Raw genomic sequence first — 24,556 nt, forward strand, 5'->3', positions numbered from 1 at the left:
CAAGATCTGACGATAAACTATTATATAATGATGCCAGCCTGAAGTATAAAGAACGTTGTATAATTGATGGTCAGCGAATTATTGTATATGACTGCTAGTAAGGCAAGAAGATACACGAAAATTGAGAACAAAAACCAATGATTCGGAGTTAATTTTCTCATTGGTAATTTTATGGAGAATCAGCAAGTCTGCCACTATGTGTCGAGTAAGAGGAGTCTGAATATTAAGTCTATAAGTAAGAGAGTAAGACAGAAGAGTAGGGGTGGTGATGATAATAAATGGAATTAAGAAAGTATGATGAAACGGGAGAAGCTCGGAAAAACCCACCACGAATGCCATTGACGCGAGTTGGGATTGAACCAAGGACCCCCATACAACAAAGGTGGACGCTTTAACACTGAGCTACCATGTCCCCATATTCCTTTTATTATAGAACATAAACTTGTTTGGTAAGATTTATAACTCAAACATTATGAGGTTTCTAATACTAACTGTTAACAGCAAGTAAGTGTTAGGACAGGGGAAGAACTGACGGAAGAGAGTGCAATTGGAAGGGGAGTTCAACAAGGATGCTGCCTCTCGCCAACACTATTTAATGTCTATCTTGAAGAGATAGTGAAGAAGAGTTTACATGATAATGACGGCATTTCGGTAGGAGGTAGAATGTTTAGATGTATAAGATTTGCAGACGATATGGCGCTTGTTGCAGAATCTGAAAAGGAAATCAATAAAATGTTAGAAAGACAAAAACCATGGTGATTGGAACGAAGAAGTCTGTGTCAAATATAAAAGTGGGAGGGGAGAAAATAGAACAAATGAATAGTTTTCGATATCTGAGTAGTATTCTTAGTAATGACATGAAGTGCGAACGTGAAATAAAAGCAAGGATAGGAATAGCGAAAGAAGCCTTTAGGAGGAAGAAAAGTCTGTTTTGTGGGACCTTGAATAAAGAGTTGAGAAAAATACTCATAAAATGCTTCGTGTGGAGGTTGTACTGTGTGGGGTGGAAACGTGGACATTACGTAAAAGTGATGAAAATCGACTGGAAGCCTTCGAAATGTGGGTGTGGAGAAGAATGGAAAGAATTAGTTGGTCGAGCGGATAACGAATGAGTGGGTGTTAGAAATGGTGGGGGAGAAAAGAACACTTTTAGATATTGTTAAGAAGAGGAAGAGAAACTGGCTGGGACATTGCCTAAGAAGAAATTGTATCATGAGGGACGTCATAGAAGGTATGGTGGTGGGAAAGAGAGACAGAGGGCGAAGGAGACTACAATTAATGGATGATATAAGAACAGAAAGATCATACGTGAAGACGAAGAGGTTAGCGGAGGACCGTGGAGCATGGAAGTTTCTCAGCTGCTGCAAGTGATCTGCCAGTAAAAGCAGAATACCTATGATGATGAATACTAACTGATTACGCTACTCAGTTCTCTTTCTGACCGGCGAAACATTGTCATTTTGCAGATCAATGTTGAGCCATTCAGACCACATGGACAGTACAACGACCCGTGTTCTCCTTGGATAGACCAATATGTATATTATAGAGCACGTATAGACAGTTGAGTTTGATGTTAGATAAGAAATTAAAGAAACAACTTAAATTTTCTCATACCAAATATTAATTCAATGGAATTCGAAGAGTCAGCACCTACTTTGCTCGTCAGGAAATGGAAATAGTACAGTGATTAACGTACGGGAACACAGTAAGATTACGAAAGTAGAAATTACGGAACTGTTAAAGCGGGCTATAGTAGGTAGAAAGATACTATAAATCGTACTATTGAAATGATCCAAAATTAAGAACTTTTCATTTGGATTTCCTGTAGTACGTCTTTCCTAAAATATAACTTAACAACATCAGTAGAATTTCGTCCAATTGCGTTTATGTTTTGTTACAGATATACCATGCAATTAATTTATTTTGCTGTTTATTATAAAAGGACGCTGCGAGGGACTAGCGTTGTATAAGCATATGTGTTTCTCAGGGTAGTTGCTCTTTATTTATCAGTTTTTTTTTCTTGTAATCATTCTTATGCATTAGAGGTGCAACAGTGCAGCAGTTTATTAATATTCAATACCTATTCTAATTTAAAACTCACGATTTCTTTTTCTAATGTGGGTGGTCAAGCACAAGTACTACCTTTTACCAAACTAAATTGCTTATATTTTGAATCTCCTTTCCATACTACCTTTTACCAAACTAAATTGCTTATATTTTGAATCTCCTTTCCATATAGCTTTTAGCTTTTTTGGACCATATTCAGGAATATTGAAACGGATCAAACGGGATACAATGTGAAAAGTCGGGACTATTTGGTGGGTGACGTCGTCATTATAGGTATTCTGCCATTATTGGACGGACACTTGCTGCAACTAAGAAGTTTCCATGTTCCACGGTCTTCTGCTAACCTCACCGACTTCACGTATGATTTTTCTGTTTTGATATCGTCCATTAATTGTAGCCTTCTTCACCCCCTCCCTCTTTCCTGCCACCATACTCTCCAGCACGCCCTCATGATACAATTCTTCTCAGCCAATGTCCGAACCAATTTCTCTTTCTCTTCTTAATAATACCTAAAATTGTACCCTTTTCCCCCACCATTTCTAACACCCTTTCATTCGTTTTCGACTCAACCCAGCTAATTCTTTCCATTCTTCTCCACACCCACATTTCGAAAGCTTCCAGTAGTTTCTCATCAGTTTTGCGTAATGTCGATGTTTCTGACCCATACAGCATAATACTCCACACGAAGCATTTTATGAGTTTTTCTCAACTCTTTATTCAAGGTCCACCAAATAGCCTTTCCTTCCTCCTAAAAGTTTTTTTCGCCATTCCTATTCTTGCTTTTATTTCACGTTCACACTTCATACGAGAGAAAAAAGTATGATCCTTGTTCCCATTTATTCTCGTGTAAATTTATACTTCTTTACAGCTTTTGCTACCTGAACATTTCCCTGTTCTATACAGATCATCTAGAATTTCGTTTCCACTGAAGTCACATCAAATCTGTTGCGCTTATCAGACTACGAGTTTACGTCATCGAAAAAGTGTTCGTGCAACTATAATTCGTCAGTGGAATTACAGTCTTGAGTTCTACAGTTTTAAGAGAGTGCACGGTGGCTCAATAGTATAGCGCTTGTCTCTGGTGCGTGGGGTCCCTGGTTCGGTTCCGGGCCAAGTAAGTTGGTGGTGGACAACACCGTATTCGTGGGTTTTCTTGGGATACTCTCGTTTCCTCCCACTTTCTCATTCCCCCAATTATTCCATCATCATTTAATTACCTTAATCGTCGTCTCCCTTATCCTAAAGGGCATAATTGTGGGATGTTAACCTGAAAGATGTCATTTCATTTTTTTTCTACAATTTTTAAGGTTAGAAAATTGTCCCGTGTCCCAGTAGTTCAAATTAATATATCGTTGTGAATCTCTTGTTGGGTGTTATGAATTCTACTAGGTTTTGTCCTGATTGAATTTGCTACCGAAATTTGTAGACTTTGTAAATCTTAGGAAATGAAATCTATCCGTTAGCAATATAAGAATTATTTTTCTTTGAACTGTCACAAACAAATGAGTAGTATTGTCTTATTTATTATTATTGTTCCTTGCTATGTTGTTTGTAAATCAGTAAATAAAAGTGCTCACGTGAGGACCGAAAATGAAAATGAAATGAAATCTTTGAGTTTTACGTCCCACGGATATGCCGGTTAGGTTAAAGGAGACGGTGATTATGAGAAATGAGTGAAATGGTGGAATGAAGATAGTGGGAGAAAACGGGAGAACCCCGAGAAAACACACGAGTACGGTGTTTGTCCACCACGAAGTCCACACGGCGCGAGCTGGGATCGAACCAGGGATCCCAAGCACCGGAAGTGAACGCTCTACCACTGAGCCACCGAAAGCTACGGGGAAAGGAACTCAGGAACTGAATGCAGTATGTGAGTTATTACAATAGAAACGTGTCTGAGCTTGACATGATCTCACTATCTTTAGATTTATTGTAATGAATACAAGATAATTGAATTTCATGGTAAAACTGGACATTTTCTCATGTCGTTTTCTTCTTAATGCTAATAATTTAAATTTCATTTCGTATATCTCAATTAGTATTGAAACATGTGAAGTGGCAAGATCTTGTTATAGTATACTTTATATTTGTAGGTGTTGTAGAGACTGTAGAATCGGAAGCCTACCAAGCTCTGACAGAAAGAGAAGAAAGTGACCTAGAAAAGCTGATGTCGACGTGTGATTTCGCCATTAGCAACGCAGAGGCCTTTATGGAGCTACTAGCCAAGGATTTGTCCGTTCTGGATGGGGTGAGTGGGAAACAACTCGTGCGTTACGCTTCTGTGATCAACTCGATCTAGACTTTTATTTATTGATTTTAAAAAATTCTAGACAGGTTGGAATGCACAACGCTGTCAGCAGTAATTCTCTTATATAAACATTCTTACTTTGTTTCGCGAAGTAGTTGTACTTCAGTAAAACAGTTTCAATATGTACTGATACCTTTCTTGGTATCTTCTAAAAGTTATGAAACTGGAGACATTTGCAAAAGTTTCTGTCTTGCAGTGAAACCTTTCTGAGATTAAAAAAAAAAAAAAAAAAGTAAACAATTTCACTTTTCTTTTAAAAAATTCTTAGTCCAAAATCATCCAAAATTATCTAAATGTGGATGTTTTGGATAGAAAAAAGTTATTGCCCTTTTCAGTATATACTAGCTGAACCTGTGCTCTCTACACAGCGTATCATTCACATATGAGCATGAATCTCTTTGTCATTCCTCCAACATATGTAGATGTCCCTTTACAGACACAAGTGAAAGACGTCTTGATAAAAAATCGGCAAGGGGTATCATAAAGGATTTTTTTCATTATTTTTTCAATATCTCGCACCGTTTGCAAGATTTGAGACGACTTCGGGTGGTGTTTCTAATTCGTGTATGATCAGTGTTTTCTTTCTTTTTGCATGCAATATGTAATAAGCAAATACATTACACACACAGTTAATTATAATGTCAGTGGTATATGATGTTTATTGGGCAAAACATTCCAAACAATAAAGATTTATCTTAAACTGGGGAAGTGGTTATTCTTCGTTTTTCATTATCATTTGGCCATGAAACAAACGCCGGAGAGATATACTATCCTCGTATACAAATGTGTGGTGTTGGAATGTATAACTTGTAGGATATGATTGCTTTACTTTTCAAAATTTTAATACTTCCAGTGTACCTCTAAAAAATATAAACCCTCGGCCTTTTCAAAAATATATTCAATTAAAACTGAACAATCTACACAAAATTTGCAATCGATCAGTGAAAACGACATCTTTCTATAGCTTGCGGTTTCCGAGATATCATTATCAAAAGAATTGGCCACAAACATATAAACGTCCACAAATATATAAACTTTTCTTGACCACAAATATATAAACATAGCATTTTAATATATAGATCTTTTCAGAAAATTGATGTACAGTTTGATTTAAAACAAAGTATATCCAACATTTTGTTTTTCAAAGCTTGTTAAAGAGATTCAAATTAGTGTAGTGTTAACGCTTTTCTTTGACCAATTACGTTACTAGTGCATTGAAGTAAAGCTGATGAAACAAGTGAGATTGAAAAGCAATGTTTCTTTGATTATTATTAATCAGCTACATCAGATACCAATGTGTACTCATATAGACAGGGCCGTGCCTTGGGGGGGGGGGGCAAGCGGGGCAACGGCTCCGGGCGCCGAAGTAAAGGGGGCGAAAAAATCGGGAGAAAAAGAGGCAAAAGAAAGGAAAAATTACTTGGAATGTATGTATGAGGGCGCCGTCGTATACTCTCGCCCCGGGCGCTGATTTTCCATGGCACGGCCCTGCATATAGAATTTATTAGGTCCAAGGAAAATTTTATGAAGGAATACTGGAAATAAGAGAAGTAATCCTATTAGAAAAGAAAATAATTAATGGGATGTTAGTTTTCTGAAAAGATAAATCTTGAAGAAGACAATAACGTTTTGCCGAGACGTTCACATTTAGATAATTTTAGGTGCTTTTGAATTAAGCGCTTTTTTTCTTTCTTTTTTGTTTTTTTAAGTGAATACTGAATAAACATCCTGTTAAATGAAGCAGCTTCATTTCTCAATACTATTTATCATCCATCAATTTACTCACAGGAAACACAACACATGAAAATCATAATAAGGCTATAAACTGTGCATCTACTTTTACAAGAAACCGAATTCCTTACAATTTTTAGAACTGAAGTTGTTTACTTTCTCTCTCAGAAAGGTTGCACAGGAAGATAGAGCCTTTCTGTTTCAACTGTACCCCCTTCTGGTGCTGCTGTCGATATGTGATCTCCCGTACCTCTCTCGAAAGAGGAGGAACAAGTTGTTGCCGCCGAGATCTTTCAATTGTTGGATGCGGAAGAGTTGCCACAATGAATTATTTCACGGACTTCGCTGTGCTCTGTCTTGTTACCCATTCTAAGTAGCCTATGATCTTCACTCGTCAAGAAGACCAAACGACTGAATAATAAATTAACAGGGGCCGCGGTGGCTTAGTGGTAGAGCGTTCACCTCTGGTGCTTGGGGTCCCGTGTTCGATCCCAGCCCCCGCCAAGTGAACTTTGTGGTGGACAAACACCGTGTGCGTGGGTTTTCTCAGGGTTCTCCCGTTTCCTCCCACTTTCTTCATTCCACCATTTTATTCATCACTCATCATCACCGTCTCCTTTAGCCTAACCGGCATAACCGTGGGACGTAAAATTCAAAGATTTCATTTTTCATTTCAATAAATTGACAACACAGCTGAGGTCATTCACTATTTTTCCATAACCAAAGGGAGGTTTTCATTCGTCAGAGGGTGACAGGGATGGGGCCGAAGTATGTTTCATATATTTTCCGAGGGCACAGATGAAATGGACAGGCTCTAGGAACCGTCACATATATCTCCAGTTTATCAACGTGCAGAAGTCATCGACGAAGGTGTCAGTACACACTGAAACGGTTCGATTGAAGTACAACTACTTCATGATACAAGGTAAGACCGTTAATATTTGAGTTACTCATTATGTATCCTGTAGCATACAGCCTGTTTTATATCAGTAATAATACTAATAATGATAGAATAGCATTCAAGCAAATAACAAATAAAGAAATAAAGGAAACAAGAGGAAACAGTTCTGTCAGAAATATTTGGATTACAAAGACGTAGGCAGGGAAGAATTAAAAACCGTTTCTGCACTAAAAACATTGATATTTCTGTGATTTGATTGTATTGCTTCTATAGTGCATACTGATTAATAGAAATGAAAGCATGGTATGTTAATTTGGTAGTTGTATGCAAATAAAATTATTTTACTGGGAAACAGTATTCCATCCTGTCAGAACTGAACACCTGAGCATAAATGGTAGGTTCTATTCTTTTCTCTGTGGAAATTAAGTAAAAGAACTGTTCCACCTGTGAATGCTAGTACTACAATTTTATTAACGTAAAAGAAATTTATAATTTTAACAAAAGGAGAATAAAGTACACTATGTACATTTACTCAGAGCTGCTACTAAGTTACATGTCACAACCTTATGTTCGCCAAGAGACCAAAACTAAAAGCTCAGGCTCTGATTTTTAACCAAATTTTACATATGGCAATGAATGAGACTTACATGAATATATGAGAACCTCTCAACCCAAGTCCAAAGTTCGTTCTCAAGTGCATGGCTAATGCGATTGCTGTGGGTGCCTCTGTTCCGTTCGCTTTCCACTCTTGGCAGTTACCAAGACCAATGATTATTCCCCCGTTCCCGGTTCCTCATTTTATTACATTTTTTTTTTCATTAATTTGAAATTAGATGCTAAAACAGCAATTAAAAGTCCCATTAGGTTATATCACCTTTGTCCCTTAGGATAAGTCATTTTCAAAAGGAAAACATATTAATAGTTCATTTAGATCACAGTCTCCTGGTTTTGTCTTCTTGTAATCACACTTAAGCACCAAAACCTTGAAACATTACCATCTCTATATTATATTATTATTATTATTATTATTATTATTATTATTATTATTATTATTATTATTATTGATAAAATCTTTGTCCTCAAAACAATACGAATAGAGAACGAATCACTGATAGTGTGGCTAATTCTCGTAAAATTGTTGAGTATTGCGGTAACTCTGGAACACATTTGAAAGGATAGTTTAGAGAGTATTAGTACAGACCTAAGTGTGTCTTTACTGGTCTCACAGAGATACTATTCTTTGTTTCACCTTATGAAGAATATAAAACGGAAATACGTCAGACGCGTCAAACCAGTGTAGCCAGTAGCAAAAAGTGCACTTTTCTGTCAGAAAAGATTACAAACATGTGCATATAGTCTCGTACAACAAGGTTACGGTTGCCTCTATTCGTGGAACAAGTGGGAAGTGAATGACATAAGTCACTTTATGTAGATATTTATAACACTATCTTTAATTAAATAACTTAATAGTGTGTGTAATACAATTTTCTGTATGGCCAAACGGCAAAGCAGAATGAAAAGATTTTCGGTTTGTATTAGACCTCAATGCCAATTGAGATTGTTATCATATTACTTTGATTATGACACAATACCAAGAAAAAAAAAAAGAGTATTTCACTAGCCACTCAACTTAGAAAGCTGAAATTCGCCTTTTCTTTTCTTTTTTCTTTTAATAAGCAGATAGCCTTGCAATTTTAGTTGTTTATAATTCCCTTCAGATTCTACACCTTTCTAACATTCAATTTTCTTACACACTCCTTGATAGAAAAGGAATGCAATTCTATCTTCAAATCCAATTCTATCAATCAGTATCAGACAGTACCGTAACTTAGATTTTTTCTGGAGGGGCAATCATTAATACGCGTATTTGGGCCCCCTAGAAAAATTGTTTTTCTAATTCTTGGGCCCCCTCTTTCTATCTTTATCTTACACTTTATGGCCCTCCGGAGCCTGAGGGTACTCCCGCTCCGCAAGGTCTGCTGGGCCGTTAGTACGCCCCTGGCTCCATTCCATACATGACAATTTAATTAAGGGGACAATATTGACAAACCTCAAAGCTATACGAATAAATATTATTTCTAGAACACCCAATAGTAGACATTTTTTTACTGAAATGAGCCCACGACTTATTTTATTTATCTTTTGTGTGCTGTTTTGTTTATATAATGTAGTGAACTTGTTTGATGCTTCATTTATAATTTCATGTTCATATCGTATATCTAGTAAGAAATTTTTGTCTTAAAATGGGCCCCCTTCAAACGGCGGGGAGCTTCTCTGGGAGGGCAGTTGCACCTCCTGCCCCCTTCACAAGTTACGGCCCTGTTATCATATGTTTATTAAAAGTGTTAGGTTTGCTCATTTATTAGTAGAAAAACGAGCCGGTTTAAAACCAAAAATGGTTTTGGTGAATTCAGTTAGTGACAGAATTTAAAATGTTTTCCAAGATTGTTGTAAAAACAAATTAAACTGTAGAGTTGACTCGCGTGGCAGTTTATAAATTGTTCGAGTGTCCAGCGTAGCTAGTACGTTCAGCTAGCACAATAATATAAGTACTTGCAACCCTAACTATAGCCGATGACAAAAGAAAAGGCATGACGCAAGTAAGATTGTCAAATTTATTCTCACTTAAATATCGGAGTATCGAAAACCTTTTTAAAATGTAGAAACTTTTACAGCAGATAAAAAAAGAAAGTAAGACTGATTGCTAGAATAACAATAGAGGTATGCAAACCCATTCTTTATCAGTTAAACTTCTTACGATAGGGTAAGTTTGGCAACATGAGCTCAGTTGTTGCCACGTCGCTGGTCGTCAGAAGCGCTACGCATGACAGTTTTGATCCATTTTGATCTGTGCTAGTTCAGTGAATTTTTGGTGCGCGTATCTTCTGTTTTGTTTTATTTTGTATATTTTTCTTGTTATAGTTACTTCGTGTGTTATCTATTTTATTATTAGTGTTGTTATTAGTTAATTTTGTGTTTAACTGCTATAGTGCTTTTTTTTTTTTTTTTTTTTTTTTTTTTTTTTTTTTTTTGAGAAAGAGAGAATGACTGAAAATTCCCCACATTGTTATAAGAAGCAAAGAAAGAAAGGGAAACCTCTTTCTACTGGTGAGAAAACAATGTTATTAAACGTGTATTCATATTTTCGAAACCAGGCAGTGAAGGGGGGTATTGAAACTGTTTCAGAAGCAATGAGGAAGACCTCTGAAGCAACATTAGTGGGAATCACAACTATATCGAAAGTGCGTCAGGAATTCCATCGCACTAAAGGAAAAGTTTCTACTCCACGCAAGAAAAGACCAAGCGACAATAAAAATACAAGGCTGGAGAAATATGACTCTTTTACCCAAGCAGCAATACGCCGCAAAATTCATAAAATGTATAGAGACAATGAGCTTCCTTCTTTGCGGAAAATTCATCGTATTATTGCAGAGGACGACGACCTGCCTACTTTATCATTATCGACGTTGCATCGCCTTCTACTTGACATGGGATTCAGCTTTATGTCTCGTAAGCGCCAATCTCTGTTGATTGAGAGAGAGGACATTATCGCATGGAGGCATCGATATTTGAAGAATATTAAGCAACGGAGGCAAGAAGGTAAGTGCATTGTTTATACTGACGAAACCTGGGTCAACGCTGGTCACACAAAGTCAAAGGCATGGCATGATACTACTATCAAAACAGCTTGGAGAGAAGGTTTGTCCTCAGGTGTCAAGGCACCTTCTGGAAAGGGGGGGAGGGTAATAGTTATTCATGCAATGACTGAGAGTGGGTTAATCCCTGGAGCTGACCTCGTTTTTCGCGGCACAAAAACAGGTGATTATCACGGAGAATTAGATTCAGCAAAATATGAACAATATTTCCAAGAAAAACTCCTTCCGAATGTACCACCAAATTCCGTGATTGTAATTGACAATGTTCCCACACATTCAGTAAAGGACGAAAAAATCCCAACGAAATCATGTAGTAAAAAACAAATTGTGGAGTGGTTAAAAACTAAAGGTGTTGAATGTGATTCAAACTGGAACAAATTTGAAGTAATAGAAATGTTGAATAAGGTTGCTTCTAATATAGAAGTCTCCTTTAGAATAGACCGTATTGCAAAGGAAGCCGGACATGAAGTACTTCGTCTGCCCCCTTATCATTGTGAACTCTCTCCTATTGAACTTGTGTGGAGTAAAGTTAAGGGCCATGTTGCTTCAGAAAATAAAACATTTAAATTGTTTGACGTTCAGATTTTGCTCGAGGAAGGGATAAAAAAAATTAGTTCAGAAGACTGTAAAAACTATTTTGAACACATTAAAAAAATTGAGAAAGAAATGTGGGATGCAGATGGACTGATCGAAATTGTACATGACAGACTCATTATAGATTTAAATAGTGATTCAGAAAGTGAAAGTGACGAAGAAGCAGCCAACAGTGTCAATGAAGATCAGGACATGGACCTGGATGAAGACGATTTGGGTGTTTCTTACCTCCGAGAGTAAATTACGTATTGTAAGTACTTATACTTCTTCTTTTATTATTATTATTATTATTATTATTATTATTATTATTATTATTATTATTATTATTATTATTATTATTATTATTGAGTCGCTTACCGCTGCGCTGTTTGGTTTATGTTCTTGTTTTTTTCTCTCTCTCTCAAATCAGCCGCCTCATACTCATTATAAGTGGCAACGTCGCGCTCGTTGAACGTCATTTCCGTTTTATATTCTTCATAAGGTGAAACAGAGAGTAGCTGCGCTAAGAAAAGTAAAATACAGTTGACTTTTATGGTAAACATATTTTGTTAATTTTGTGACTTTTCCTGTTTTTCTTCTGTCTTGTTAATGGTAATTGCTAACGAAAACCCAGTAGGGAACTTGCAGCCTCTTGAAAGGAATAAGGCACAAATGCTGGAATAATTTTATTCTCCGAATTTAAACTTTCTCACGCAGAGAGTGTGAGAGAACCGGGTTCGATTTCCGGCGGGAGCTCATGTAGTTCGGATTCCACGTTAATCAGTAGGTCCACGTCTCATACAGCCGCGCTGCTCAACGGGACGTTAAACTTAAAATCAACTCAACTCAACCTTCGCACGCAGAATGTTTCCTTAGGCAATACTCGCTCCAATTATGTTTCTCAGATATTTAAATTTGAAATAAATAAATAAATAGAAAGAAGAAAATGAATTTATTCATTTTCGCTGTTGAGCCTGTCTATTTCAGGTGTCCTCTCAGAAAATATGTGAAACATATATCGGCCTCGCCTCCACCACCCTCTGACGGAGGGAATCCTCCTTTTGCTTAGGGAAAAGAATTAAATGACTTTAGCTGTGTTGCCAATTTGTCATTAAATTGTTTGGTCTTGACGAGTGAAGATCGTAGGCTACTTAGAATGGCTAACAAGACAGTGCACAGCGAAGTCCATGAAATAACTCATTGTAGCAGCGCTTCCGCATCCAACAATTGAAATATTCGGCCGCAGTAACTTGTCTCTTCTCCTTCGAGGGAGGCACGGGAAAACACATCTACAGCAGCACCAGAAGGGATACAGTTGAAATAGAAAGCCTCTAGTAATATCAGACGATGATAAATCGATCGACAGAATAAATAAATATATATAAAATTTGTGATGTGAGGTGTATTATCACTGCAACAGTTAGAAATGTCTGTTCTGGTGTGTGATACTATAAAATGTGAGAAATTAACCCGTTTTCTTTGTATCATGCTCGCCTGTACGTGCGAATTCAATGAAAATTTAAGAGTGAAAGAGTACGTAACTAATCCGTATCAATCCTACATTATTTTCTTAACTGAAATTTCAACTATGTTATTGTGTAAAATGATGATTTAATCCTGGACAAACTACAAGCTGTGCTCCGGTTATTAAGTTGTTGCTATATTTTTAAAATATGTTCCTCAACATAACATAACATAATCTCATTTAATGTTAACTAAGATCTCATAAGTATTTAGCTTAGTGTATCCTTCGTTTTGTGTACTTCGAGCGACTGGTGATGAAAGTAGCAGAAGGTTTCAAAAATATTTTTGCTGAAATAAATACATTTGCTTTGTAATGTTACTTGTATCATTTGCAAAATGTGCCATGGTTTGTATATTTGATTTTAATAACGGTATCACTGTTGTTGTATATTTATTGTTTTATCTTCCTTATTTAAACAGGAGAATGTGCAAAGCGTGCTAGTATCTGAGCAGCAGGTGGAGCAACTGATGCAACAGATCGAGCGCGCTATTGAGGAAGTGGAGAGAGTGGAGAACCAATTGAATTCCTATGACGAAATTCTCTGCCACATCAGGGATACTATGGAGAAGATGGAGGAGAAGAATTCACTCATCGAAGTAGCCAATCGAAATAATCAAAAACTGTTGGTCGAATTAGAAAGAGTTATCGTAAGTAGAATTACTAATTGATACAAGATGAAATGCATATCAATTAATAGTAAATAAATGTTCTCATATTTTCAAAAGACAAAATTTGCAAGCAGTTGCGAGGGAGTCCTCACCTCTTTCTCAGCTGCACGAAAAAACATGATGTATGAAATTCTCTGCTTGCGTATCGTGTAGAATAAAAGTGATATGATAAATTTGTAATATAAGTAACAATAAAATAAGGGTATACTTGTTTAAATCAAACGAATTTCCCGAAAGTTGTTTTGTTTTACCTTCAATTGAAGACCTAATCTTTTTTTCCCACTCTGTATAAAAAAAAAGTAACAGAATTTTGCCGGAGGCTGTACAATCTTTGAAAGAAATACAAACTTGCAGTTAATTTTTGAGAAATGTATGTTTTGTGTTGTCTAAAAGCAAATTTAATTTTTAAAAAAGATTTCTAAAAATTAGTATTCAAAACATTGAGTAAGGCTAATCTATAGTCGTCAGCAAAGGTGGATATTTACCAACATAATTTATTTTCTCGAAATGAGTCAGTTTGGATACAGTTTGCTATACCGTGAAACAGACTTATTGTCTTGAAGTGAAGGAAGAAATACGTGCCAAAATCCATTTCTATTAAAAAAAAAAAAAAAAAAAAGTAGTTGAAGTATCCACTTTCGTTGACATAATGAATGAACAAGTACTAGTGCTAGACGATGGTACATTTTTAATTTTAATCTATCTTACAAATTGTATTTTAACACATTTTGTCTCATTGTTTTGAAAAGCGAAATTAAATTAAATTTTTCAGTTTAACGTCCCACGATTATGTCGTTTGGGCTATAGGAGATGATTATTAAAGTAAGTAAATAATAATGGAATAATTGGTGGAATGAGAACGTGGAAGGAAACGGAAGTACTCTGAGAAATCCCATGGACACGATTTTGTCCACCACAAACTTACTTGAGCGGAGATCGAACCAGAAACCCCACGCGCCAAGGGTAAGTGCTCTACCACTGAGACATCGTGCCCCCCTACTGTGGAAATGTGATATTTTCGTACAAAATATGAGAAAAAACCGTACTGGTCTGTAGAAGGCTTACTACATTTTTTTTTTTTTTTTTTTTTTTTTAATTATTCATTGTAGCTTTTATAAATTCAAGATTACTAATAAAACTCCAGCTGACCAAAGCAGTATATATATGTTTTAAAATTATATATACTGTAGTGCCGCAAATTCGCAAACTATTTTTTGCGAATAATTATTTCTTTTCTTTTTATTTTTTTTAAAAACTGCAACAGAATTCGTATTTCATTTACTTCTTTTAAAATACAAATTCGTGTTGAGTGTTCTTTTTTTTCCTAGCTGGAAACCAGACATCCTGTCTGCCTTCACCGAGTTCCCCCTTTCTGACCTGTAGGTCAACCGCAGTTAAGATAAACATTCTCCCCTTCTGGTTCGATACAGAAGCTTAGTTTTTTTTTATATTGATGTAGTCTTTTAACAAGTTAGATTATTATTATTAGTGGTAGAATACTGTTAAGAAAACCCATATAGTTTGTGTATCTTTAAAATGTCATTTTTGCTTCTGAAAGAAGATTCTTTTCGTTCTTCAGAACATTAAATATATATGTGTGTCTTTGGTCGAAAACGAGTAAGATAAACTGTTGAAGGGTCTTGAGTTCATTATGTATAAAACCTTTCAAGTTTATTACTTGAAATCTTTTATGTTTAGTATATGTTTATAGTTTAAGATACTATTTGTACCATTCTCTGTAATATCTCGATGTAATCTCATTCTTCCAGAGAAAGGGGCTCACACACCTAAACTCAAGGACTACACATCACACGCACACGCATGCGCACACACAAAATCTTATCTTTTGCCTGGCTCCGCCCAAGGCACCTGGTTCTAGCCAATCTAGATGTTAATGGCATGGCTCGTTCCAATAGTTAGTCGCTCCACCCCTCAGAGTGGAACTCTTCCGAGGTCATCTGCACCCGAGATCGTGTGCAAAGCCAATAATCTTTCTTTTCAGGATACTGGTCCCCCTCGGGCTCCGCCCTAGGTACTTTTTAGATCTCCACGCATGCTCAACCTCTGACCTTACGGTCCTCGTGCAACGTTTGCTCACGTTACTATTTTGCACACAGACCGTAAATTGGTGCCGCTTGCACCTCCGACCGAGGCCCTTAAAAACGCATGTTTTGGCCTCTCTCGTCGGACAACGTCCCTCTCCTGAACCCCTCAGAGACGTGCAGACTACGAGGAGTACGCAATTCGTTAGGTACGTCTCAGTTCAGGAACTTATCACGAAGAAGTCTCTAGTTGTCCATCCCTCTGCCTTCCGACCTCTCTGCCTCTACGGAGGCCTGCCTACTCAATCTCTTGGTTACCTACCTCACTACCTTGGTTTACCCAGTACTTGGCAATCTGTTTCCGAAAGCTCGATGGCTCAGCCAGGGTTCTCCCATAATTGCTGGTCGGCTTAGGAAACTGACGGTCAAAGTACTACCCTACCTAATCCTCACAGTAACTTGGCAATCTGTTTCTGAAAGCAAGATGGCTCAGCCAGGGTTCTCCCATAATTGCTGGTCTGCTTAGGAAACTGACGGCTAAAGTTACCTCCTTCCGAACTTGGCAATCTACTTCCGCAAGTTTCGCTTCAGCCCGGACTCGCTCCAGAAACTGCTGGCAAGCTTAGGAAGTTGACGGCTAAAGTTCTGTCGCACCCCTATTTGATGTGTGTTTTGACAGACTCTAAGTTTATTGCTTAGCTGGCCTAAAACGCACCGGTAAATCAAATAGTTATTCCCTGTTTGATGTCTGTTCGCAGACCGGTAGATCAAACGGTAAACCCAAACACCTTCCTTGTTTGATGTCTGTTCGCAGACCGGTAGATCAAACGGTAACCTTAATTCCTTCTGGTAACCAACTTTGTTTGATGTCTGCCTAGCAGACCGGTAGATCAAACGGTAACCTTTACACCTACCCTGTTTGATGTCTGTTCGCAGACCGGTAGATCAAACGGTAACCTGTTCCTAACCTCTGGTAGCCTACCCTATTTGATGTCTGTTCGCAGACCGGTAGATCAAATAGTATACCTCTTACCTACCTACCCACTAGGACTGATTCGTGCCCTCCCAGTCTAGTGCAGTTTTATTTTATTTGTGAAAAGTGCTACAGTTAAGTTTGTTTTTTATCAGTGACTTTTAGTGCGTTATATTTTAACTACCTATTGGAACGCCGCCACGTAAGTTAAAACTCTTTTATATATAGACACAGTACTTACACTATCGCCCCGGCTCTGGTTCTTGTAATTTGCTTAGAGCCAATAAACTGCAGGCTTACTGCAAGGAACATATTTGTCGAGTTTTGTTTCAAGAGATATCCCAAAGGATTGTTGGTTATCAAACCTTAATCAGGATAACGATTCCATTGTTTCCATTAGAAGATAAGTCTTGGCCACGGCCAACGCTACCGTGTAATACTAAGATTCTTCAGACTGTTTTGTTAGCTGAGTTCCTGTTTCCAGTATAACTTTACCGCTCGAGTTATAGTTGGTGTTTTGCAGAAACTTTGGTTGACTAAATAGAAGTATTTTGGTAAATTACAAAACTCTCTTGTGTGGGTGCCGGTCTACGCAAACGCATACCGCCGGCCCGCCACATAATTTGGTGTCAGCTTTGTGGGATATCTTGAACAATCTAGGATATCTTGAACAACCTAGGATATCTTGAACATCTCTAGGATATCTTGAACAACTTAGGATATCTTGAACAACCTAGGATATCGTGAACTTTTTGCACAGCCTTAGGATATCAGGAATAATCGTGACATCGTAAACTTTGATACCAGTTTGTTATTTAAGTGAACTGTGTTTGGTGCATGTGCATTTTGCATGTGTGGTATTTATTGTGTGCTGAAAGTTTTTTCCATCTGTTTAACTTTCATTCCATCCTCCTTGGCGGAAGCGAAAAAGGGAAAAGGACGCTTTTGTTGTTTGACTGGCCATCAATCAGCAAAACATCCTGCTCACTGTATCGTGACGCCAAACGCACATTAGTGATTTTCGTTCATTAGTGTTTAAATAAGTGCAGTGCATTTTAGTGTTGAAATTAGGCATTTAAAGCCCCATACAGGTGATAAACCCATCGTAAATTTAGATATAGTTAGGTTAAGTGAGAAATTCCTCTCAGAAACCATTATTGCTCAAACCTTCGAGTTTTCGCAAATCTAAGAGGTTCATTCATTTATTTCATTTGTTGTTTCCACGTTGAAACGTAATTTGAATTTTTAATCATGGCAGAAGCTGACGGAAGTAACGTACAGCCAGAATATGTTAAAGTTTCTCAGGCAATTCAGGTTATTGCAGAACCATTTACAGGAGATCGTTCTAAGTTGAGGCAATTTATTGATAGTTGTGAAATTGCTCAAGGGTTAGTTAACCCCCGTGACAAACCTGTATTATTGAAGTTTATTAAGTCAAAAATTTTAGGAGAACCTAGAAATCGTATTTTAGTTAGATTGAACGTAGATACTTGGGAAGCAGTTAAGACAATTTTAGAAGAGAATTATGCTACACATAGACCTATTGATTATTATGCTTGTTTATTGTTTTCTGCCAGGCAAGGCAAAAATGAGGGTATTAGCTCATGGGCTAGCAAGCTAGATACAATTCGAGCTGATCTGAAAGCTGCTGCTTCGAAAATATGTCGTGAAACTGAAAGAGCTGGTGCTCATTCACTTATTGATCATTTGACAAAAGCATCTTTTGTCCAGGGAATTAGCGATCCCCGCATTCAAACAGTAATTCGTGGTAAAAGTACAGAAGATGATAGTTTCGCTCAATTAGTAGATTTCGCTCTAGTTGAAGAATCGCACATATTGTCTCAGAGACGAAAGCCATTAGATTCTAAGAATGAAGATAGGGCAAATTCTTCAAATCATAACCATAAGTCAGAGAAGAAAGGAAATAGGAAATTTTTCCCGAAAAAGCATTCTGAAAGTAAATCTAGAGATTCTCATAACTCTTCTCATTCCCGTAAGGATAGTAGAAATTTTAAGAAAAAGGTTCATTGTTTAGAAGATTGTGATCATTCAGTAGACTCGCATGAAGAACCGCATGATAACCATTGTAGTGAAAATAGTGACAAATTTGAGGATTCCAATTCTTGTTGTGTTTTACGTTGTACACACTCCTATCACTGTCGTGAAAAGCGTACCCATACTTGTGCTAACAAACGTATCCATGTTTGTACCCGAAAGAACACAAGTTCTCCGCGTTGTTCTCATCACCAAACGCGCAGTCCTTCTCCGCGTAGTTCTCGTTGCCGCAAAACGCGAAGCCGTTCCCCGCGTCGCATTCAGCGTCGCCCAGCGCGAGATCCTTCTCCGCGCCGTCCTCAATGTCATCGCCCAGCGTGTGCTCATTCTCCGCGTCGCACTCAGCGTCGCCGATCGCATAGTCATTCTCCGCGTCGCACTCAACATCGCCCAGCGCGTAGTCCTTCGCCGCGTCGCCCAGTGTATGTGTGTCCTCAGCGCCGTACACCGCGCAAACCTTCTCCGCGACCAAACCCGAATAATGTCTCACCGCGTCGTCATCCCGCCTTTGACACGCATGATTGTGAATTGAAAGAGAAATGCCGTGCTGACCACAGCACCAAGCCAAAATCTTGTAGCAAGAATAAGTCTTTATGTTGTTTATCGAAACACAACTCCTCCAGAGTTAAATTAGAGAAACGTGTTGATAGTAATAGAAATCAGAATGATAATGTTAAGAAGATTTTCCTTTGTTCCACTGAACAAACGAGTAATAATTGTACGAAGGTGTCCCCACCTCAGAAACCTGATCGAAATTCTGTTAAGTCTGATACAATTGGACGTTACGCCCAATTATGCGAATGTTCCACTAAGAGTATAATCGATGAAAAGGGTAAAATTAAAGTACGAATGATGGATTTAAATAAGAATTACGACATGTTATTAGATTCAGGCTCAGATCTATCGCTTATTAAGTATAGCCATTTACGTGAGTCAATGTTGAGAAAGATACATAGATGTGACTCCACTCCAGTGCATGGATTCAATAATTTTCATGCCCATACTTTAGGTACATTAGATCTTAGATTAGAAATAGGCAAGAACAGAGTGACTCATACTTTTCATGTAATGCGTAGTGATTTATTACCTCCTAATGTAGCCGGTATAATAGGCAGAGATTTTCTTCTTGAACATCATTGTGTAATTTCGTATGACGGACAAGCTGAATTGAAAATTGATGTAGGAACTAAAGTAAAGATCCCAGCACGTACTGAAAAGCTAATTGAAGTTAAGACTGAAAATAATGGGATAGGATTTTTGTCCAAACGTACTTTGGCAGACGGTGTATTCCTGCCAGACGCTATAGTTAAAGCATCCGATAACAAATGTATAACTAGCATTTTGAATTTGACTGAAAATGAGGTAGACGTACAAATTCCTCCAATCTCTTTAGATTTTGAACCACTTCTTGATATGACAAAATCTCATAGTGTTTATGCATTGAGCAAATCTGACAATGCAAGTCAAACTAAAGGATTAAAATCGCGTTTAGAAGTACTTAGGCAGAACTTGCGATTAGACCATTTGAATCCAGAAGAGAAAGCGTTAATACTGTCGCATTGTGAAGAATATCATGATTTATTTTATTTAGAGGGAGACAAACTCTCCTATACTGATGTGATTGAACATAGCATCCCCATTCATCCCGACAAACGAGGTACAGTCGTGACTCAGAAACCGTACCGTATTCCCGAGGTACATAAGGCAGAAGTACAAAATCAAATCGACAAGATGTTAGATGAAGGTATAATTTCCCCAAGCAAGAGTCCTTGGAATTTTCCAATATTAATAGTGCCGAAAAAGATGGACGCATCAGGCAAACCTAAGATTCGTATATGTTTAGATTTTCGTAGGCTTAATCAGATTACTATTGGAGATAGCTTTCCTTTACCGAATATTACAGAAATACTAGATCAGTTAGGGCAATCGAAATACTTTACGACCTTGGATTTAGCCAGTTCGTACCAGCAGATTAGAATTAAACCTGAAGACCGTAGTAAGACCGCCTTCAGTACACCATATGGTCATTACGAGTATAATCGCATGAGCTTTGGATTATGCGGTGCCCCCGCAACATTTCAGAGAATGATGAATATTGTTCTATCCGGATTACAAGGATTAAAGTGTTTTTCGTATTTAGACGATTGTTGTATCTATAGTAGAGACTTAAAGGACCATATGTCAAGATTGAAACTTGTATTTGATAGGTTTCGAACCTACAACCTCAAACTTCAGCCTGATAAGTGCGAATTTCTTAGAAAAGAAGTAACATATTTAGGACATCAAATAACAGATCAAGGTCTGAAGCCAGACCCTCGCTTAATTGAGAAAGTGTTACATTTTCCGCATCCGAAAAATGTCAAGCAATTGCGTGGATTTTTAGGATTAAGTTCTTATTACCGTAGATTTATTGAAGGCTATAGCAATATAGCCAAACCTCTCACTCTTTTGTTAAAGAAAGATGTTCAATTCAAGTGGGAAACCAAACAAGAACTAGCGTTCCAAACTTTGAAGGAAAAATTGACATCACCACCTCTCCTTCAATATCCTGACATGAGCCGTCCCTTCATTATTACCTGTGACGCCTCAGAAGTCGCAATTGGAGCTATCTTGTCTCAGGGCCAAATTGGTCAAGACAAACCAATCGCTTACGCTAGTCGTACACTTAATAATGCTGAAAGAAATTACTCCACAACCGAACGTGAATTACTTGCGATAGTTTGGGCTGCCAAACTATTCCGCCCATACATCTTTGGAAAGGAAACCACCTTTGTGACTGATCATAAACCTTTGCTTTGGGTGTTTAGTGTAAAAGATCCTAGTAGTAGACTTTTAAGATGGAGAATTAAGTTAGAAGAATATAATTATAAGATTGTTTATAAAGCAGGTGTCCGTAATACCAATGCTGATGCATTGAGTCGTATTGCATATTTAGACCCCGATCCAGAAGGTCAACCTTCTACCCTTGACGAAGAAACAAAGAGTAGGATTCTGAAAGAGTTTCACAACCTTCCTGCCGGTGGACACCAAGGTATTCATAGAACTATAGCTAAAATCAAATCGTACTTAGAATTGAACAATATCGATCCAAAATCGTGGAAAAGACTAAACACCGATGTCGAAGAATACATAAAGAAATGTGAGTCGTGTCAAAAGAACAAACTCACCCAACCTAATGTCAAACTTCCAATGGTTTTGACCACCACTCCCGAAGTAGTATTTGAGAAATGTGCTTTAGATCTTGTAGGGCCGTTTCCTGAGAGTTCTCTCGGAAACAAATACATTTTAACATGCCAAGATGAATTATCGAAATATTTAGTGACCATTCCCCTACAGCAACAAGATGCAGAAACCGTAGCTGAAGCCTTTGTGACGAAATTTGTTTGTGTTTTCGGTATACCTCAAACCATTTTAACCGATCAAGGTACTAATTTTATGAGTGATACCTTTAAGAAAATGTGTCGCATGTTCCAGATTAGGAAACTACATACTAGTGCATTCCACCCTCAAGCTAACTTCGTTGAAAGAGTTCATAGATCTCTTGCTGAGTATCTGAGGCATTATGTGTCTGAAAACCAACTGGACTGGGACGTCTGGTTGCCATACGCTGCTTTTGCTTACAATACAACTCCACATTCAGTAACTAACTGTACTCCACACGAGTTGATGTTTGGCCGGATGGCTAACATCCCTGGTATATTACAGAAACAAACTACCGACATTAATTACGCGTATGATGATTACATCAAAACCCTAAAGCAGAAGCTTCAGAACAGTTACGAGTTAGCTAGAACAAAACTGAAACAAGCTAAGGTTAAAAACAAAGAACAATATGATAAGACCGCCTCTCATAAAGAACAATTGTTTAAAGTAGGCGATCAAGTGTTACTTAAAAATGAATCTGTTAGAAGAGGACGATCCAAGAAATTGGGTTCACAGTGGATCGGTCCATACAAAGTAGTTAAAGTTAAAGGTGTTAATTGTACTATTGCTAATCGAAGAAAAACATTTGTAGTTCATGCTAATAGGTTAAAGTTATATTATTAGTAGATAATATTAGTAGACTTTATTAGTAGGTAATGTAGTTTCCATTTTTGTTCGCAGCCATCATGAGACATCCTCTCTCCTTGTCTGCTTGCTTGATTATATTTAAAAAAAAACTTTTGGTCATATGTTCTGGGTATTCTCATCGAGAACTTTAATTAAGTGTAATCACCCGAAAACTCCACAAGGTTGAGCTAATTAAAAAACTAAAAAAATATATACATGGTGAAAAACCAAAGAGGAATATTTAATTAACTTCATAAATTTAATTTGGGTGTTTGAAATCTAAAAATTCTCATTTTTGGTATTTCAGATGTTAATTATCAATGACTCTTATTTAATTATTTACGATAATTAAATCAGATGTCATTTCATATGTTAATTATCAAATAGTCTTTTGAAAACTATTCATGACACTGTGTTGTCTATTAAACGTAGTCAATACTCGTAGTCAGACATATATGAATTTGCATGTCATACATTAACAAAGACATCTAGATCAATTGTTTTCATCAATCAGAAAATTCTTGGTTATGTTATTAGTTTACCTTTGACTGATGGTTTAAGATTTAATATGTATAAATTAATTCCATTTCCAACTGAGCTTAAAGACAATAAGTATTTCTTTATACAGCCTCAAAATCCGTATTTGATTATTGAAGTATCAAAACAATATTATGGTAAAATTGATGAACATATGTTTAATACTTGTAAGGAATTAACTTCATTTTCAAGGGTTTGCAAACAAACATTTCCGTTAAAACCTACACATAGTAATGAAGACTGTGAAGTAAAACTTATTGATTTTGTTAAATCAATTCCAGCAGATTGTAACAAACGTATAGTAGAATTAAGAAATATTTTATGGATTTCATTAGATAATAATGAATGGCTATTTGCTTCGCCATTCCCAGAAAAATTAACAATAGTTTGTGGAAATGATGTGTCGAAAACTGTTTTGATTCATAAAACTGGAAAATTAACTTTAGATAAAAACTGTAAAGCTTATGGTCCAAATTCCTTAATCAGTTCTCAGGAAATATATGTAAGTAACAGTACAAGTAAAGATTTGCTTCCACTACTAAATGATAGCATTGATTGTTGTATATTCTCAAACTCAAAGATCAATATTAAGAATATGGAATTTACTTTGCCGTTAAATCATATCATACACAAAGTTACAGATTTACAATATGCCAGCCATCGTGTTGAGGATGTTGAAAAATTAATTAATGAACAAGAATGGCAGATAAGACAAAGTAATCATGTATTTTCTTATTCTATTTTGACTTATATAATCATGTTTACTATTCTGATATTTCTTTGTGTGTATTGTAGTTTTAAGTTTAATTGTTGTAGACATAGAAATAAATGGTGTAATTCAGACTGTATCAGAACCATATGTTTTAAGCCAACAATCATTGCAGGTGTACAATCAAATAGTCCAGCTCTTAATGCCACTTATCGAGCTGCTTCTGGTGAAATAACTTTTAACGAGGAATCACAAGATGATTCACCTCATCTCAATCAAAGAGTTACTAGGTCTAGGAACTATCGTTAAAATTTAATTTTGGAATTTTTTTTTACTTTGATTGTAGTTAGTACGAAAAATTTTTGCCTTACAGTTAAAATTTTTCTTTCCCTAGGAGGAAGGACTGTAGTGCCGCAAATTCGCAAACTATTTTTTGCGAATAATTATTTCTTTTCTTTTTATTTTTTTTAAAAACTGCAACAGAATTCGTATTTCATTTACTTCTTTTAAAATACAAATTCGTGTTGAGTGTTCTTTTTTTTCCTAGCTGGAAACCAGACATCCTGTCTGCCTTCACCGAGTTCCCCCTTTCTGACCTGTAGGTCAACCGCAGTTAAGATAAACATTCTCCCCTTCTGGTTCGATACAGAAGCTTAGTTTTTTTTTATATTGATGTAGTCTTTTAACAAGTTAGATTATTATTATTAGTGGTAGAATACTGTTAAGAAAACCCATATAGTTTGTGTATCTTTAAAATGTCA

At 36.9% G+C, this 24,556-nt stretch overlaps 1 protein-coding gene across 1 annotated transcript in view; it reads left to right on the forward strand.

Annotated features, from left to right (window-relative positions):
• Positions 1–24,556, forward strand: part of Sec3 (exocyst complex component Sec3) — an 86,540-nt gene that overhangs the window by 12,616 nt on the left and 49,368 nt on the right. Inside the window, exons 6-7 of the mRNA XM_081752764.1 lie at positions 4,161–4,315; positions 13,181–13,408. Coding sequence (XP_081608890.1) covers positions 4,161–4,315; positions 13,181–13,408 — 383 coding nt within the window. The remainder of the gene's footprint in view (positions 1–4,160; positions 4,316–13,180; positions 13,409–24,556) is intronic.

The sequence above is a fragment of the Thermobia domestica genome, chromosome 3 (assembly GCF_964235325.1).
Source record: "Thermobia domestica chromosome 3, izTheDome1.hap1.1, whole genome shotgun sequence".
Classification (NCBI taxonomy): domain Eukaryota; kingdom Metazoa; phylum Arthropoda; class Insecta; order Zygentoma; family Lepismatidae; genus Thermobia; species Thermobia domestica.